Raw genomic sequence first — 21,154 nt, 5'->3', positions numbered from 1 at the left:
TGAGTTAACAACGATTTGTGAAAAGTTTAGCAAATAATTGACAATAAATATATTAATTCTCAGAATTCTCAGAATTGTAAATATTAAACTACTTAAAGTGTTACATCTCAAACTAATGCTCAGGAAGTGACACCATATCGGTTCTATGACTTGGAAATATGTTCCGCTTGAACTTTCGATGTCATACAATAATCACTTTTTCATTATGGCGTGATATACTTTATAGATTCTTTATGACCTCAAAATTTTTGTGATTTTTACTGTTGATTTTTAAATATTTTTTTTACTACAGCAGATTCGTAACTTCTCTATATTTCTTTTCATTGTGTTCTCATTTTTCGATGAAATTCAAGGGCTGTTATCGATATTGGCCCCGAGGACTGATAACCAACCTTGATCTCCGGCTTTAATTGGCCATGCAAAAGCGTACACATCAGTACAGAAAATATGTGATAATTGATAGTTAACTATACGTGTAAACAAATGTAACTATATCCAAACGCATTTATTTGTGTGAATTTGATATATTATGTTAAGCCCTGTGACAGCGTGATATACAAATAATTACGCTAAAATGATTCAACACCATTTTATATTTTAGTACCAATATATTTGAAGACATATTATCATTTGACTGTTTCTAGAATTGGTAAAGAGATAGACTGACTAAGTTTGTAGTACATATTTCCTATTTGGTTTCTGTTTCTGCAAATACACACCCTTTCATAAAATAACAGTCTTTCACGTAGAAAATACCAAAACTAAATGAACCTACCTATTCAAATAGCAATATATCAATTTTCATTATAACAGGACACACAACAGGAAGTACCTGCGAATCATTCTTTAAGACTGATCAGCTTAACTAACCATTTTGTCCGTTATCATATACGGCAGACGATAAGAATTTTTAAATTTGAAATTATGAAATGCGACAAAAAGTCAAGCAATGTACATCATTGGTTATGTTATAAATACAAAAAGTGGATATCCTGATCATATTTAATTCGACAAAAGGTATACACATGTGTAAAACAAAACACCTGAATTGTTGTTTTAGATAAGGTATTGTTTAATTGTTGCAAAGTTACTTACAGTTTAACAAAGTTTCTTTTAGTATCTAGCCACAGTTTCTTTTATGATCCAATGAACAATTTGTTACAAAATTTTTCGTATGAAATATAATAGGAGATGAATGCATATCTGGTAAGATCATGTCATTTCCCGTCTTAGTTTATAACTAAATTTTTAAAAAGATATCAAAATTATATGTTTTTTTTTCTATGATTGTGCCTGTGAAAAGGGAGATAATTGGCTACTTCCGGTTAAGGAATGTTACTTTTGGCCTTTTATGATAGCTTTATGCACACTGTTTCCAAAAATAGATACTAGTATAGAGGTATATACTATTGACTAACATGAGACATATGTTCCATTCCGGTTACAAAATGTCACTCTCCGTCTCAAATGATATGTGTATTTATGTTCATTGAAAAGAAAAAAATGGCTTCTAGGTAGTTGTTAATACAATAAATGTCAATATCAAAATAAAATTGAGAATGAAAATGGGGAAAGTGTCAAACCGACAATAACCCCGACCATAGAGCAATCAACTACTCCATTTCCGGTTTTGGTTACGAAGAAGATAAACTTGCAGGAAAACAGTTTTGGGGAAATAACTCTTACAAAAAAGTCTACGACTTAACAACATAAGTTTTAAAACTGCAATAATTGTTCGATATGTTAACAATTGACAACAAAATAAAACACAAAATTAATTTTAACGTATCATAAGCATTCAACGCTAGTTTAATTTTTCTCATTAGATAAGTTTAAGACGTTTTGAGGCTGAGATAGATAGTTATCAAATGTACCAGGGTTCTAATCTAGTACACCGACGCGCATGTCGTCTACATAAGACTTATCAGTGACGTTCATATCAAAATATTAAAACAAAAAGCCGAACAATTACAAAGTTGAAGAGCATTAATGATCCAAAATTCCAAAAACATTGTGCCAAATACGCAGTACACGTTAGGTAATCGAATACTTTTCCATTTTGCAAAACATTAAGCCGGGTAATATTATAATTTCATAGAATCGCTAATCAATCTTTATCAAATCAATCGTACGAAAAATGATGACAATAGCATATGAAGAGTATCAAAGTATGAGTGCAAAACAATATGCTATTATGATATAAAAAAACATTCGTCAAGAACACATGTCCGCAATTTGTTTTGCAAGCAGGCAACCTACGAAATGTACCACTAAAAGGATCGTTGCAACGGTTAGAGAATATGTTGAACGCAGTTATCCAATCGAAGTAGAGATAAAGGCTCCAACAGAGACAGTTGAGTCTGCCTCATAACTCGACTTACATCTTACAATTGACAAACTTTAGGACAAAAGAGATGATTTCACTTTCAAAATTATGAACTTCTCACTTTTTATGTAGCAACATTCCAGCAGCGACTGCTTTTAGGGTATATGTCTCCAAATTGATACAATACTATCAGGCATGTATTTCCTATCATCATTTCCTTGATAGAAGGTTGCTGCTCACACGTAAGCTAATTAACCGAGAGTTCCAAATTGTAAAGTTGAAACTATCTCTTCGTAAGTTTTACGGACCCCATCACGTCCGAGTTACGGAATAATCGTCTCAAAGATGATATCGGATATGTTTGTTTCTATAATCCCTTTCCATTTACACGAATGTGACCTACTGATTTATACAATCTACTGGATTTGTTATAACATGAGTTATACGCTGGATGCCGCGTGTGAAACATCATCTGCTTACCTTTCCGAAGCGCCAGAGATCACCTCCAGTTTATGATGGGGTTCCTGTTGTTTAGTCTTAAGTTTTTCATGTTGTGTCTGGTGTACAATAATTTGTCTGTTTGTCTTTTTTTCTTTTTAAGCCATTCCGATGTAAGGTTTGTTTTTTCAATTTATGAGTTTGGCTGTCTCTCTGGTATCTTCAGCCGTTCTTTTTTTAGACTTCTTAATTTTTTTTTTATTATTATTTTATAAAATGTCCTGTAATTAATATTTCAGTATTCTGTCACGTATGATGTCTGTTATACAAACCATTACATCATTTGAACACAATTATTATGTGCATATAAATCATGTTAACCCTGATACATGTATATATTCTTTTCTAGTTAACAGATTTAACAGATTAAACCGGTTGAAAAGACCTTCTAGATTTTAGCTAATTTATGTTATCAGTACATTCATTTACAATTTTAAAAAGCTGCCAGGTAGTTACTAAAGCTAGCCTACAGACTTCGAATGTGCTTATTCAATGCACACTCGTAACAAGCTGTGACTGCAATCCTAATTGATAATGACATTCTCTCATTCTGCCAGAGGTATATTTTTCTCTTCGGCATATTGTAAGTGGCTGAAAGTGACGTTAAATAACAACCACCACAAACAACAAGAGTGTACTAATATTTAAAAGAACATCACGTGGAATAAATTCTTAAGACCCATTGCGAAAATTCGTTGCTAGAAATACATTATTGTTTGAATGTTTATATGCCTTAATTCAATGGTACGTTCTTAAAAGTCAACATAAACTGTCAAATTAAGGTCTGTCCCGTGAACTCAACTTGGTCAATAGTATCTTTCTCAATTGATATTTTTTCTCTTCCATAATTTATCTTTTGTGTTTTAGCTATGATTGATGAGTATCTCATTAAATTTTCAAACAGTTAAGGGTCGTCTTATAATACAAATTTGTTAGTAGCATGGTATTTAGTCGATTTTGTGGATCATTTATTTCAGTGACAGCCCTGATTTCGAGCATGTTTCTTACCTCTTTGGCAAACATTGCGGAAGAAAAGTTTGAGGAAAACCGCCAAAATCAATACCAGTCTCATGCAAAGTAAGTTTATTGCTGAAATGTGAATTGGGGTATGTTTTCGTGTAGGAAGGAGAGTTGTAAATAAAGGTAAAAAAAAAAGGGAAGCAATATTTTACAGAGTGCAAACGTTCGAATCGACTTTCTAGATTTTCAACTTTCATGAGAAGCCAGCAGTGTTGTATATATTGCATACAAACTTGGTCAAAAAATATTTTCATTGTACGTACAAGTTAAATCATGTCATAAAAATAGAAATAGAGAGTACTGATAACGAACCAATATAGAACTACAATACCCTAATACTTACCTTATAAAAGTTACCTCACAAATGTCTGGTATTCAGTGCATTTAGATTTTCAATTTTATACATTGGTTCTACATATGAATAACAAGTGAATTAATCTAAATGGCAATCCTACACATGTATGTTTACATTGGTATTTTTACATTTGATAAATTAGTATAGAAATAAAAAGATGTGAAGTGGCTGACGATTCGCCAACTACATGTCTGTACCCTGCATAAACATAATAACGGCATAAGCAGCTTTATATCGCAGTAATACCTATAATGAGCAAACTTAATAACGTATAGTAATAGATAAAAAGTCACCATCGGATCAAATCACTACAAAAGTCAAAAAGTCTGAAAAGACCAGTTTTTGTCTGAATTTGCATGAATTTTTACTTGACATTCTTAATTTGTCTGCATATTTTTTAAAAGTGCTAGACATAGTATTAGTTTGTCTAAAAAGGTTCTTGATTTTTCTTGACAAGTGTCTTGACAGTATTAACATTGTCTTAAAATTTCTCGACACTTCCTGTAACATCCAAAAGAGTCTGTATTAGTCTCGACCAATTCTTGACTGTCTCAAATTTGTCTCGATCTGTCTTGACATATTCTTGACATTCTTAATAATGTCTGAATATGTCTTGACACATTTTTGACAGTATTAAATATGTCTTGACACATTCTTGACAGTATTAAATATGTCTTGACACATTCTTGACAGTATTAAATATGTCTTGACACTATTTTAACAGTATAAATTTCTCCTGAATGGTTTATGAAATCTTTTGGGTTTGTTTGGCTAAAAAAATAGGAGTGGGGCTTTCGTGTTGGTCAAAGAATTTGTTCTCATCTTGATTCAAACTGTATTTTTTTAGAACAACCCAAAAACATTTTTTTTCATTTTTGGGTGTTGAATTTTATAATTTTCTATCAACAAAAATTTGTAATAACTCCTTCCTGAAAAGATCAAAAAATGTTTAGATCCATATTATGTATGTATGTTTGAGACCAATGAAATCATTGATTAAAAATTAAAAAATTCAACACTCAAATATGAATAATAAAAAAGAAATCATTAATGGGACCCATTATGAATACTTTTTTTATTATTATTCCTGAAGTAGATGATAATTTTCTTTTAAATTTTGGAATGTTTATGGCCGGTCAACCTATAAGTTATATGGCTGATTACAGGTAAATTAGTAATTTCTATTTGACAGTTGTGTGTATTCTGGGGTGTGTTATAACTTAATTTCATGGGGAACATCCTGTCCATGTATAATACTTAATATATATTCCAACAGATGACATTACACAAATGTTTCTTCTGTTAAATTAATGATTTTTATATCATAATAATTTGCTATTTATATAAACCACATTTTTGTACAATAACTATTTACCATATTAACATTGGATATTATGAATTTATAGGGAAATATCTTTACCATATGATAGGTTTTAATCATTTAATTAATAAGATTTAGGAAACAAAATTTGTATTTTTTAAATAACCCACATTTAAATTGTTTTGTATCAACACACCCTCATTTAAATTATTATATACATTAGATTACATAGCCATACATTGTATTTGCATTTGTGAAACTATTTAAATACCCAAATTTTCAATTATTTTACATGCCCAACTTTCATATTTGTTTCTAAGGAATGTAACTTAAAAACAACAGTATATTATGTAAAGAGAATGAAAGATTAAAGTTATATTATGAATAGTGGTCATGATTTGTAAAACTCAGAATTGTCAAGTAAATTTAAGACACATTTCAAAATATTCAGAATATGTCAAGCCAATCTGAGAAAGAATAAGAATGTTGAGAATATGTCGAGAAATTTCAAGACAGTATTCAAATGTCAAGAATTTGTCAAGAAATTTTAAGACCATATTCAGAATGTCAAGAATATGTCGAGTAAATTTCATACAAATTTGATATAAATGAGAATTTGTCAAGAAAAATTAAGACACGAGTCATACTTTTGGAGAATGTCAAGTAAAAGTTCATGCAAATTAAGACAAAAACTGGTCTTTTCAGACTTTTTGACTTTTGTAGTGAATGTAAACGACTAAACGAAATGTTTAACACACTAGGTAAACCACTACCTTTGAAAAATAGACGCTTCAGAAAAAAGCTTCATAATAAATCATTTGATTCTTACAGGTTATTTTTATCACGAGCCGTTCTTCTGTTAGAAAAAATGTTTACTGACGATGAACAAATGGCTATAGAGGCTCTTGATCACGTCTGTGATGTTTGGGGCAATATTGAAAGTCCCCTACACTTCGGACACCAATTCAATATAGAGGAATTCATATCTCACTCTTCCAATCAGAAAGATGCAAGCAAAAGATTGTTTGCGTATAACGTAGTTTCAGTTGAAGACATCAAGTTAGATATAAAAGACGAACCAGAGACTGAAAATGCTCCACCACGGGAACAAAATGTAACACCTACAACCAGTATTTACTCGATTACTATAAGTGGATGGTTTTCATTTATAAAGGTATGTTAACTTTTTTAACAGAAACACCATATGTCGCCTTTAAGCAAACTAAACATGAATAACTTACAAGTCACTTATTCTAGTAATTTGAGTAGTGTATAATGCATTTTTACTTGCAATAGAATTAAAAAGGAAATGATGACTGTGTCAAAGCGACAACAACTCAAACATAGAGCATACAACAGCCGAAGGCCACCAATAGGTCTTTCGGAATTGATTTTCCTCTACGTTCAGTATTTTTGTGATTTTACTTTTTTCTTCAAGGTAGCGAAAAACTCCCGCACACGTAGGCGTCCTTCAGCTGTTTCTTTAAAAAAAATATTTATACTAGACAAATACAGTGTAACCTCTAACCCGAGACATGAATATATACCAATACCAAATTATTTATTATAGTGACATGTGTTTTATGATAATATACAATATTTTAATAAGCAGTTGTAATTACATGTATCAACACCCGGCCCTTTGGACCTATAAGTCACTTTTAACAGCGGACAAAGTTAAAATTTATGTTTGGTTGTTCCTATACAAAAACTGTTTTTCTTTTATTGTATGCATTGTTCAAAAATTTAGATCTGAATATACCAACATCCTGCTTTAACCGACACATTTTCAAAGTTCTTAAACATGACTACCCTGGGATAAAAAAAAACATTGAGTATACTGAAACCCTGCATAATCAAACGTGTTTTTATGGTCCCTTAAGTGTATTGAATAACACAGGTTACACGGTATATTAATAAACGGCTAAAAACGAGGAAAATATTTGTATATAAAAGCATCCCCCTCAACACAAATAACCGACACGTGCATGCATTTTAACAAAAACATATTTTTTAATTAAGTGTTAGAAAATGTCTAATATATACACTGATTTATATGGGTAATTTACGGACAGACCCATTGTGTTGATGATTTAGACGTTTTACATTTGATCAAAAAATCTTACCGTAGTATATAAACATTTTGAATGTAATCAACAGTACTTAACTGAGGTTTAAAAATGATGATTCGATTATTGATAATACAACGAAGACACACTGTGAGAAACGCATGTTCTTTAAAATGTAGAGCTAGTGCGTTGCCTTTCTATTTACAACCAGAATGTAAATACATAAAAACTGTTTAATATTACTTAACATTCGTACTTTTCTAAGTTACATGTATCGTGTAATTGTTATTCTGAATATGCAAAATCATGTTTTGAAGGAAACGTGTTTTTCGTTTGTGCCTAATTTGTATGAGATAATCTTTATTACAAATTCCAATAGTCTTACAAACTGGAAAAACAAATTGTTAAAAACTAGTTGACTGTTAATTCAGATTAAGAATTTGGTGGATGATGAAAAAGATAACGATGGACCACGACAGGTTGCCATTTGCATGGCTTTATTCGATATCATTACTACAAACTTTTTTTTATATATTTAACCAGACATTTTCATACAAACAGATAATGTAACTGGTTCATTTATTTCTTTCGCATATGATATGTGTCTTGTAAATTACTTTTGGATATGATATTTGTCTGGTAGCAACATTTTGTCGTAACAAACGAAAATAAAACTATACACTGTATTCAATTCAAATAGTGTCTTAGTCTTAAGCCATTTCCTTTCTACCATATCAATCTGTTTCATGTTGTTATTCTTGGAAAATAAAACAAATCATAAAAATCTAAACTTTGCACGAAAAGCCGTAGAATTTTTTTTTTCTGTTATGTCTGATTTTGATGTTTAGTAAGAATTTCTTTATCGTGTTTATCTTACTTTTTTTTTAATTTCAGAACCACTGGAGAAAAAAGTCTAAGCTATCAATTGTTACAGCACCGGTTACAATGATAGTTATCCACATAGTGAGTTTATACAATGACTAGAGGTATAGGCTGATGAGATCTATAAAAACAGCATTTTTAGGGCCTGTCCGAAGTCAAGAGCTTCTGGTCTTTGTTACTCTTGTATGATTTTTAATTTTAGTTTCTTGTGTATAATTCGGAGTAAGTGTGACGTACATTATCACTGAACTAGTAACATAGTTGTTAAGGGGCAGGCTGAAGGACACCTCCGAGTGCGGAAGATTCACGCTACATTGAAGAACTATTGGTGGTCTGCAGCTGTGTCTGGTCGATGGTCGGGTTATTGTCTTATTGACGCATTCCCGATTTCCATCCTAAATTCTATTATAATGTATTCAAAACAATATTCAAATTTAATGACGCATTAAGAAATACATTGTACACATTGGGATATACTTGATAAAAAATTGAGTTAGGATATTTGGTATATCATGTAAATATAAAAGCACACGATGAATATATACTTAAAAAAGAGTGACGTGGACTCACACCCATAATTCAACACAATAACAGTCTTTTTAGTTGGTGACGTATGGTTTGTTTAATTTCCTGTCTTTTAAAACTGCAAGTACAAATGTATTGTAATGCATTTTTGTGGATATTCGATTTCAAATTATACCAAATAAAATTGAGAAAGGAAATGGGGAATGTGTCAAACAGACAACAACCCGACTAAAGAAAAAACAACAACATCAGAAGGTCACCAACAGGTCTTCAATGTAGCGATAAATTCCCGCACCCTTCAGAATTTTTTAAAAAATCGTTATGAATTTGTTCTAGTTCAGAATGTCGTTGTTGTTTTCTAGTTAGAATGTTCTTTAAGGATATATACAGAAAAAATATTTAATCAAAGTATTAAATGCTAGTACCGGTCCTGAAGCCAGAGTACCAATCTGTTCTTACGTAGTATTAATAGTCATAAATGTACCACCACAGTATTTTTGATAAAATAAAGTGTGAATTTGGACTGATAATATATCTTAAACATTGCTCAATCTCAAATATTTGAAATCCAAAAGATAATATAATAATAAAATAACTCAACAAAACATGGGTCCGGAATCGTAGCTACTCGTAACATTCTATGTTGATATATGTCCAACATTTTTTTGATGGCTTATACATATCAATAGAACAGCAGTCATAATGCAAAGATTTCATCCGTGGTAAAATAGGATACAAAATAACAACAATTTCCCTTACCAGTTTTACATTTCATAATGTTTATTTGATGATAGCAGGGTGATTTAACTAATACCGAAACATTGCCTTTAAAATGTATGTTATTATATATACGGATGTCCAGTCATTTAATGATTATTGAAATCCAAATTAAACTGACAACATTGGTCTTCTTTATAAAAAATAAACTAATGTTTCAGTTATTTTTCATCACGGCTTTAATGATGTTCAGCTATTTCCTCACTCGGGACCTGCAGCCTGGTTCAATTAATCTACTAGAAGGTTTGATCTTCATATACATGTTGGGTGATTTATTAGAGGAAATATGGAGCATGGTAAGTGAATAATATTCGTTTGTTTCTCTGTCCTATATTTTCTACCGTTTATCTGTTTATTTTTTGTCACCCTGTCGTGTAATGTTCTCATCTTAAAATTATAATTAACATTGCCATTAAAGCAGGAGGTTTGGCATGCCACAAAACTAGGTTCAAACCACCATTTTTTTTCTTCATAAAATGCCCTGTACGAAGACAGGAAAATGGCAATTGTTACATTATAGTTCGAGTATAGTCGTTGTTGCGTCTCTGTTGTGTCGTAGTTCTCTTATATTTGATACATTTCCGTCGGTTCTGGTTTGTTGCCCGGATTTGTTTTTCTCTATCGTTTTGTGAATTTTGAACAGTGGTATACTACTGTTGCCTTTAGTAATGATAGTTATACTTTAAAATGTTGATAATTATGATGCAAATATATTTATACTGGGTCCTCTCTTGTAAAGCATGCTATACATTTTTTTTGCTGTTTATTCATCTGCCTGTTGTTCTTTGTTTAACTAATGGACATGAAAATGAAAGTTACTATTACATAATTGTATTTCCTTTACCTGATGACAGGTATATATTGTGCAGGTTGTATGGTAATTCCATATTGTTTTCATTATAGATTCGTCCGCAAAAAGATTGCCACTGGTCACCACAAAGAATATTTCTCCACATATTTAATATTTGGAACATTTTGGATTTGCTGTGCTTCATATTGTACATACTCGGATTTTGCATGCATATTTTGGACTCAGATTTGATAGCACATACAAGGCGAATATACAGTATAGCTTTGTTTATCATGTTCCTTCGACTATTAAATTTCCTGTTATTGTCTAAACGGTTTGGTATAATCATAATCATGGTGAAAGAAATGGTTAGTATAATATATTTACAAATTAAGAAACGAATGTACTATAATTTAGCCTATGTAATTTGATTTAATCTAATGTGACTATTGTTAGAAATGATAGAATTAAAAAAATTCCAACAACCTCTACATGCTATATACAAGCCAATACAATGTAAACAATTAATTCACCAGTATATATTTTAAAAACAACAGTATATAGCATTTTGTATATACTGTGGGACCCTCTTCCCTTTAACAGTTGCGTAGGGACCCCTAAAGTGAAAGTAGTTTAGGGGTCCTGACATTTTTTTATTTGACTTTAGGGGTCCCACTTCATCAACATATTTTTTGGTATTAATATCAAAACTTAATCTTTTTGTAATGCGGGGTTCACACATTGCCGATTATTGCTCCCGTTTGAGATCAGACAGCAATACGATATAAGAAGTGAAAAAGTCGGATTGCTATCCTCAATTATCTGGAATGTCCTATCATTGTCTGAACAAATTCGTTTTAGTTCGTAACAGATTCCTACGGATCGGGAAGGGTCCGAATAGTTCGGCAAAGCATCCCGACAGTTAGGTGCGTCCCGTAACATTCGGGGCAACTCAGCCGATTTTGTCTAATCGGATTACAATCGTGGCTTTGTGGTGACAGATTCTGCTGTATCGGATTGAATTCCGAACAATGTCTTGTGTATTCTGGACGGTGTCCTGTTGAACGGGAATGATCCGGAGTAATTTTTCATTGCTGTTTTTCTGACGATTGAGTCCCGTTATTAATACGAAATTCGTCAATGATACCCACGTCAGAGTCCCGACAACTACAGAATACAAGACAAAGCCGTTTGCAGTGCGGTAGAGCGGACCGTGATAGGATTACGTTCCGACCGTACCTGATCATCCCGAATATGCCGACAGTTTTCGAACAAATAACTTCCGTCAGCGTCGGTTCACTGTCTGGTCACTGTCTGATCTTAGTCGGATTACATTCGGTAGAGTCGGGACGCAGTCGTGACAGACTCGGTCGAATTTTACCTGGCGAAAAATACAAATCGGATTAGAAGCGGATTCAGAACGGGATTATCGGGACTTATTTGCTTAGAAACGGTTGAATATCGGTGCTTCCTGGACACTATCTGATTGTTGTCGTGATCAAATTATTTTTTTCACAAATTTTAATTTAAGTTTGAATTTCCATCCACGATTCACAGGATCTTGATCGGACTTTTAATAAATTTTAATCGGGAATGGTCCTGTCAAGAACTGTAGTAAAAATCGTGAATGTGTGACCCCAGCTTAAGTGAATGAAATTCTATATCTTGACGTCCTTTCATTTTGTTTCTGATTAAACTATTTCGGATGCTCATAGCAAAAGAGTGATTTAATGTCTTCTTTTACTTTAGGAGTCTAACAACCTATATTATATATAGGTAATTATGATATGACCCAAAAGGTAAAAGAGTACTATAATGTCTCTTTTATTAAGGGGTCTTATAATCTACGGTATATGTATAGCTAATTTCAATAGGACCCTTCATGTAAAAAAAAGCTGTATTGTCTTCTTTTAATTTAAGGGTCTCACAACCAACGTTGTATATAGGTAATTTTGATGGGACCACTAACGTAAAAATAAGTGCAATTATTCCTTCTTTGATTTAGAGGTTCCACAAACCATATTCAATCCAATACTATACAAACAATTACAACACCAGTATAGAATAAAAGAACAGTTCAATGCAGATTAGACACTCTTTTGTTGTTTACAATACAGTTATGCCACTAGCCCAGTAGCCAGTACTTCAGTACTGGCATGAAAATACGGATTTTTTGTGTTATTAAAATTTGTTGTTACAAAATATTAGAAATTATTATAAATTAAGGAACGTATCTCCCTCATGCAAAGCTCTGATTCCTCATGAATTTGGCTATACTTTTTGGACCTTTTGGATTATAGCTCTTCATCTTTTATATATGCTTTGGATATCAAATATTTTGGCCACGAGCATGACTGAAGAGACATTTATTGTCGAAATGCGCATCTGGTGCAACAAAATTGGTACCGTTGATTTTATTATGCTGTAACTCCTAATGAAAGTAGACAAAATCATGACATGGTGACTATGGTTTTACGTTTTGAACAAAAACAAGCACATATAAAATTGTTGTTTTAGTGCTAATGTATTTATAACACGTGATATAAAATTGGGTCCAAATTAAAAAAAAAGATTTTGAAGAACAGGACCGTTCATTTAAAAGTTCAAAATACATCGTTTATACATTAATTGATTTATTGAATTTATGTCGTCCCTTTCGCAAGAACTCAAAGCATTTTGCAATGATCTATTATCCGACATGCAACATCCAGGCAATATTCAAAGGTAACCGTTAATCCAAACAGTATTTCTTAACATGTTACTTAACAAAAATAAATTTTGAGATCTCAACTATCTTGTAAGAAGTAAAATAAACAACTTCTTGAAAAATCCAAATGGAAATTGTCCTATCAAATGACAAAATCAATGGCAAAAACTATTATAAAAAAATGATCAAACAAATGGATAATATAAACAAATTATAGTTGTGAAAGTATCGATGTATCGACAGCATGTCAGCGTTAACAAAATCAACAATTTCAATTCATTTCAATTCAAAGTAAATGATTAGCAGACATCAATATATAAGGATATCTACCGAAGAGACTTTTTTGGTCGAAATACTCATCCTGTTCATTAATCATGGTAACATTGCTACAGTTTAATTTAAAACTAACACGTGTTTGTATTCTAGGCTGATAACCGGGTTCTGTCGGTTCATATTCCAGGACCAAGTTTGTTTGGCACTGGCATAAAAATAAGAATACTGTGAACTATTGAAACTTGAACTAAAAAAACTGAATTGTATATGTATAGTCGGAGTAATTATATATAGCTAACAAAGGGCGTCCCTTATCCGGCTAATGTTTTGTCTTTCTTAATTTATTAATCTCTTTAATTTTTTTTGAAGGTTCAATATTTTGGTATCGAATATAACTGACGATATGTTGTTTATCAAAATGCATTTCATGTTATAAATGTAATACACACTTTTCTAAAGGACCCAACCTTCCAATGGGTAATTACATTTGATAAACATAATAAAGTGGCTTAAACATGTACAGAAAAATATATTTCTAAGCATGTTCGTATCAAACAGAATTTATGTTTTCAGCTTGTGGATTTGATGCAGTATTTGGTAATACTTATCATCCTTATATTGGCTGCTGGCGTTGTGTATCATGCCAATGTGTATCCAAGCCATACAATCGCAGGACCAAGTAATACTGAGAATTGGAGAACATGGTCAATTCTACAAATTCCATACTGGCAGGTTTATGGAGAACTATTTATGGATACCTTAGAAGGTTTTACATCCATTTTATCATATTTTAAAGTAAAACGATTTGTCGTTTGTTTATGTGTTACATATTTGTTTTTTCATCATTTTTTTATATAAATAAGGCCGTTAGTTTTTTCGTTTGAATTGTTTTATATCGTCATATCGGGGCCTTTTATAGCTAAATATGCAGTATGGGCCTGGCTATCTGTTGAAGGCTGTACGGTGACCTATAGTTGTTGATGTCTGTGTCATTTTGGTCTCGTGTGAACAGTTGTCTTATTGGAAATCATACCACATCTTTTTTTTTTAAGTTATTTTGGAAGTTTCCTTTACGAAAAATGTGTCACACGATACAAACACCTTTTATGAGTACTTTTATTCTTCAGTGTGTGAAGACATTTTTAATGATCTGGCCAAATTACACTTTTGTAAAAAAAAAAAACATAGCAGAATTAAGTCTAAGCTGAGGGTGAAATCCACAATGAGGAACATGCAAAAAGTAGAATATGAATTAAAATTAGGAACAAAATAAAAGATGGGACTCTAATGTTGCATTTGCCCTAAGCAATTGGGAGTTGAAAAGACTTGGTGTTGACAGGAAAGACAGCACATACAGGTGGGTACTCCTAAAAAAACCCACACAAAAACTAAATAACATGCAATCCTAAAACACAAAGATGGCCTATATAATTTTATGCCAAATTTTAACAATCATGAAAGCAAGCTGTTTTTGAGAGAGTTTACTTAAAGCAAGTGTTTTCAAATCATGTTGACAGGTACGGTGAAAAATGTGCTACCCTTAACTCTAACCATATATCCCGTACCCATGATAATTTAGATATATTATTAAATATTATTATCAACTTAAAGCTGAAACAAAATCAAGACCGCAGATGTTTAATTAAAATGCATGACATTGGTGTAAAAATCATCATTATACTAGATTAAAGGACGTATGGATATGACATAGTTTCTGCTAATTTGTATGTGAATAAGTATGCGAAAATCTTACTCTTAGATGCATGAATTTTTCATTAGTAGTAAGTTTCTTTGTACTAGCTGTCAGTTAAGTCAGTTATGTACATAGAATTTTTTTTTATTGGGATGTACAAGTAACCGGCAACGTTCACTTGTATTTTGTCCATCTGATGAGTTAAGCCTTTTTCGACTGACTTGTATAGTTCGTTCTAATATTGTAATGTTATACCTCTGTTCAAGGTCTGGGACGGATTGGGACCCCCCTTACATTTACTACCCCGCCACATGCTGTATATATATATATATATATACCTGTTCAAGACAGGAGTCTGTAATTCAGTGCATTTCGTTTGTTTATGTATTACATATTTTTTCAATTGATTTTTTGTACATAAATAATTAAGGCTTTTATCTTTTTCGTTTGAACCGTTTTACATTGACATTTCTGGGTCTTTTTTTTGTTTATTAAAGTTGACTATGCGGTATAGACTTTTCTCATTGTTGAAGGCCTTACGGTGACCTATAGTTAATAATTTCTGTGTTATTTTGGTCTCCTGTGGCGATTTGTCTCATTGGCAATCATAGCAGATCTTCTGTTGACGTGGCCGGGTACTTAGCTTGTACATCACAACAACAAAAAAGTACTTGTAGTTACTGATAGATAGATAAATGACTCTACCATGACACTATGCAATGCCAATATACTGGTATCGACAGATTGTAGATCCCTGAATGTGTATAAGTATTAAGTTTCCTTTTCATTAAATAATAACAAAATCATTATTAAAACCATTAAAAACAATAATCTGTGATCTAATAACAGAATTGAATTTTAAACCTTTTAGAAAAGTTTACTTGAAAAATCGATAAATTAACTAGAATTGTTACTTAATTTCCGGGCATGGTAAATAACATGTCCGTAAAAATGAAGATGTGCATTCCCGTTTGAAATAAGTTGTGCACAGTTAACCTCAAACTTTAAAACCAAATATTTATATCTATGGAAGATATAGTAAAGGTTTTAAGTAATTTGTTGACCTACACACTGCGTTCACACGTAATTCGAATTCGATTGCCATTTACTAAATGTGCGTGTGAACGAGGCATAAGGGTAAAGGTATCCCTGACTTGAGCCTATCCCTCTTGAAATAACGAACGTATTATATTATCATTACATGTGTCGCCTTTCGTGTCGACACAAAGTCTTTTCAACTCTGTATCACTGAGGGCAAATGCAACATAAAAATTGATAAATTCATTCATCTTGAAAGCGATTCCCTAAGGTCCGCAAAATTATTTCCTTAAGGATCTTTTCTCATTATAATAATCAATGTTTCAGATGATTTTCGCCGTTATTTAAAAATTTGTCTTTTGGGATGATGAAATGGTATAATGGTATAGTTAAATGGTCTGATAGTGTAAACAAATAGTCTACTGTTATATAGATGAAACGTTGTGATAAAAGAATTGTTAGCTTTATATCAAAACATGTCTAAATACGATACTTATAAGACATGATAGTGTGACACAATTGTTCCATGCTATATTCAGATGACTGTATAGTATACAAATGTGTCGTAATAATATACCAAAGTGAAAAAATAGTTTGAAATTTAACTCAATGTTGTTTCAAAGTGTCTTTATAGTATATACATTTATCTTAGTAATATTTATCTGTAGGGAATGTTGCAAATTGACAGAGTATTATAGTCAAATATTATTATAGTATATAACATTTGCTACATGATATGTCTTTACCCTTAATTATATGATTCTTGTCATCACAAGGCAGCTGTGGCGTTCCATATTTTTCAGCCCATCCTACGATAGTAGAGGGGCATTATTTGTTTATTCTGTGCGATTGTCCGTCTGCTTGTTCGTCTGTCCGTTCGTCTCGCTTCAGGTTATAGTTTCTGGTAAAAGTAGTTTTTAATGAAGCTGAAGTCCAATCAACTGGAAACTTGCAATTGGTACACATATTCCTTATAATCTGATCTTTATAATTTTATAGCCAAATAAGATTTTTGACCAAAATTTCATGATCCACTGGACATAGAAAATGAAAGTGCAAGTTTCAGGTTTACGTTTTTGGTTAAGGTAGTTAAAAGTCCAAACAACTTCAAACGTAGTACACATATTCCCCTTTGTATGATTTTTCTACTGTTAATGCCAAATTATATTTTTACCCAGTTTTATGGTCCATTGACCATGGAAAATGAGTATGCGAGTAGGCATGCGAAAGGACATCCGTGTACGTTGGACACATTCTTGTTTGTACAAGAGTTGGCAGAATATAGCTATATAATTTATTGTCAAACAATAAACGAAATGTCTTTAAACTTGCGTTGAGAAGTCCTTATAATATCGTGAATCTCTATGGGCATATATTCGTGAACCATTCGCAAACAAACAATTCATACTTTTTATTGAATAGCATTGTAAACTGTTTATAAAGGGCTAACCATAATATAATAAAAGATTTATACTGCAATCAGCTATTTTACTATACAGATAAAGCTATACGTATAAACGTTACCTCTATACGTCAATGACCTCAACAAACCTAATAGCCCCGCCTCCTTACCGGAACTACTGTATTTCATCAACAACGTCACATCACGACCATGACAACGTAAAGTAACAATGATCAAACTTTTATGAATTTAAACTTTTATGTCTTCACATTGGTTATTTATATACCATGTTTATCAAATGTTATTAATTAAGTTCATTTTCCCTTTCTAATTCCTTAATATGTCAATGTCTTACCGCCTGGACTACGTTCATAGGGAAATTCCCTAAAATGGTACCCCAAGAGGGAAATTCAAAACACATTTTTAACAATTTTTGTTACATATTTTTTTCATTTTTCATTATTTTTTTTCGATTTCAGTATAAAAACAATATACGTATAGTGTTTTGAAAGATGAATTTTATTTGTATTCGGCACGAAACGGGAAAATGCTCGGTAGAACCTCGCATTTTCCCGTTTCTAAGCCTCATACAAATACATTTCATATTTCAAGACACTATACGTATATTGTCTAACTATAGAATCTGTTTCTTCGGAAGATTGTCACGCTGGACAATAATTCAAATCTTACTTTCTTTTTTCATGTGTTCACCATGTCCTTTATAGTTTCCATGATATATTCTTTCAATCTGTTTATTTGAAGGAAATGATAATTCGGATTGCAAGGATAACGCAAATTGTGCAACGGGAGATTGGATAACACCAGTAATTGCTGCGATTTATATGATGTTGACAAACTGGTTGTTATTAAATATTGTTATTGCAATGTTCAGGTATGTCATACATGTGTTTATTCAATGTATTAATTAAACAGTATTCATAGTATAAATAGATACGAAGATGTGGTATGAATGCCAAAGTCAAATTGTATAAATCGTTAACAAGATGTCGATCTAATTGTTTGTTCATGAGGACAGTTATTCAAACAATTTGTGTCTTTAATTGTAGAAATTGAAATCGTAACTTATGTTTAGAAATGCAATATAAACTAATATTGTATTATTTACTAGTGGAAATAGTGACATATTTGTGCGTAAACTTATTTTAGATTTGATAGTTAAAATATACAGAAATAAGAGGAGTATTAAGGAGGGACTGCTGATTTTACTTCTTTCCTAGTAAGCTTATGACCAATTGAAATACCCTTTATTTAGAATTTGAATAAATGATTTTTTTTAGTAACAAACTTAGACACGCTTTTTAAATTATTGGGCCTTATTTGACAGAGCAATTTCTACTCTTGCTACTATTTATATACATATAATAAAGGTATAGTGTCTATATAATTCAACCAAACTGTGCGCATAAATAACGCTTGAAATAATCCTAAAAACAATGAAACTTCCGTAATAGTTCAGAATTATGTAACTGTAAAATCGATGTTCAGACAATTTAGACAATTTAGACACTCTCGGGAAATAACAATTTAAAATGTGTATTTCTGTCAAAGTTACAAAATATATCCATGTATTGGTATGACAGAGAGACAGTTAATTTTCAAAGAATATATATAGGTAATATGCCATTGATATTAAATATTTATGAAGTATACTAGTCAATCAAAAAAGCTATACACAAGTTTAAACTCCTGAAAATAAGCTGTAAAAATATAAAAAAAACACATTTATTTACAAAGCAAGGGCATACGACCAAAATAATCTGACCAAATTGGAAAGTTAGAGAACACTGAGTTATTTGAACACAGGGAACAAGTGTATTTTGTATAAAATGATAAAAAAAGTCGGCATTTGATTTTGAAGATGAAAATCAGGTGTTCTCTGCAAGCGCATTCAAATCTTTAAATTCTAATACCATTTTTTGGATTTTCTAGTAAAACAATATATTTTTGATCTAAGAATAAGAATACAAATACGAATTTGTTTATTATAGTAACATTGTGTACTATATATATATATAGACTGTAAAAATACAGGTAATACATATCAATAAAATGTTTGTACACCCATCACATTGGACTTATAATTCACTTGAAAGATATGAAACTAAAATATTTTCCTAATAACAGTTATACAACATGTATATACGTTATCCCTACAACAACAAAAAAATCCAACAACAAAAAGATCGTATCTTTAGCTTAAATCTATCAGTTTGATAAGAAAACAACTCTTTGTAAAATTTAGACCAATTGGACAATTAGTTACCTTGGCACAGGGTATCCATTTCATTATATATAGAAAATACACTGTCTTGTATAGTTTCTTTTGTTCACTAGTATATATAAAGTTTAGGCGATTTTACAAATCTGATAGACATTTGACTTCAGATTTCTAGTAAATTTTGTTATTCCTTGATATAGCGTTGTATGTACAAATTTATGTTTCTGTTGCAGTGCACGGTTTAAGGAAATTCGAAAAAAATCCGAACAGAAATGGCGTTACTATCGACATTCAGTTATAATTGATTTTGAAGATAGAATACCGTCACCACTCAATTTTCCATTTAGAATTTTCAGTTTCTTATGGTATACTAAAAAATGTCCATGTTGTCCATGTTATAAGAAAACAACAACAGGTAATTTAAAGTAAAATTGAGTTAAGGACAAACGTATTTACGAATATAATGGCAACAACAGGATACACCAACATCCACTGTACAGTATAACCTAGACACAATGAATGTTAAATGTTCAGTTCTCAAATTTTGGCAATAATCTATCTAATTATTCATTAAAATAACAATTCTTGTAAGCAATGAATTCATCTTTGGTCGAATTAATTTACACATTTTAAAATAAACAAATCGATAAGCACATTATTCTTTTTGAATTATACGTTATCCTAAATACATCGAAGATTAAACATTTCGTCAATAATTATTTACATAACCAGATATATGATGCTAGAATAATTAAACACGTATAGTTTAAACTGAGGCGAATTGTAATTGATATACTATAACAGTTTTGCTAGTATGAGGCTGTTTTAATCATTAATAACTTCTATTGAAGAATGTCTTATCTTGCTTACAGGTGTTTAAACACATTTCTGCAATAGATTTAATAAAACATGCACCTCCATATCTCCATATTATATAAAAACCTTAGCAAATCACATGAACGTTTTCTCAACGTGATAATGATTACAGTTATCACAAAATGAACAGATTTGGTGAATGTTGAAAAAACGATAACCCCGATTGATGTTTGAAGATACGTATAAATATATAACTGCAAGATTTTCTGACTGTTATAGGTGACAGGAGTGATATGTTGAAAAAGGAACGACAATTTGCAAAGGTAATAATAGTAGAAGAAAATCATGAAAATAGAATTTCGAAGAAGCAACACACAACAAATAAACTTTGAAAGACATTTTATGAAGTGTTTTTAATATTAG

General features: G+C 31.4%; 1 protein-coding gene across 1 annotated transcript in view; it reads left to right on the top strand.

The window, feature by feature from the left end:
• The window catches only part of LOC134684736 (transient receptor potential cation channel subfamily M member 2-like), a 62,370-nt gene extending 41,216 nt beyond the window's left edge, over nt 1-21,154 (top strand). The window contains exons 23-31 of the mRNA XM_063544043.1: nt 3,802-3,901; nt 6,352-6,694; nt 8,484-8,552; nt 9,935-10,069; nt 10,677-10,931; nt 14,117-14,309; nt 18,439-18,568; nt 20,149-20,330; nt 21,011-21,154. Coding sequence (XP_063400113.1) covers nt 3,802-3,901; nt 6,352-6,694; nt 8,484-8,552; nt 9,935-10,069; nt 10,677-10,931; nt 14,117-14,309; nt 18,439-18,568; nt 20,149-20,330; nt 21,011-21,123 — 1,520 coding nt within the window. The 3' untranslated portion in view covers nt 21,124-21,154. The remainder of the gene's footprint in view (nt 1-3,801; nt 3,902-6,351; nt 6,695-8,483; nt 8,553-9,934; nt 10,070-10,676; nt 10,932-14,116; nt 14,310-18,438; nt 18,569-20,148; nt 20,331-21,010) is intronic.

The sequence above is a fragment of the Mytilus trossulus genome, chromosome 9 (genome assembly GCF_036588685.1).
Source record: "Mytilus trossulus isolate FHL-02 chromosome 9, PNRI_Mtr1.1.1.hap1, whole genome shotgun sequence".
NCBI classification, from domain to species: Eukaryota; Metazoa; Mollusca; class Bivalvia; order Mytilida; family Mytilidae; genus Mytilus; species Mytilus trossulus.
The sequence above is the reverse complement of the archived record's forward strand: the minus strand, read 5'-3'. Positions and strand labels throughout refer to the sequence as shown.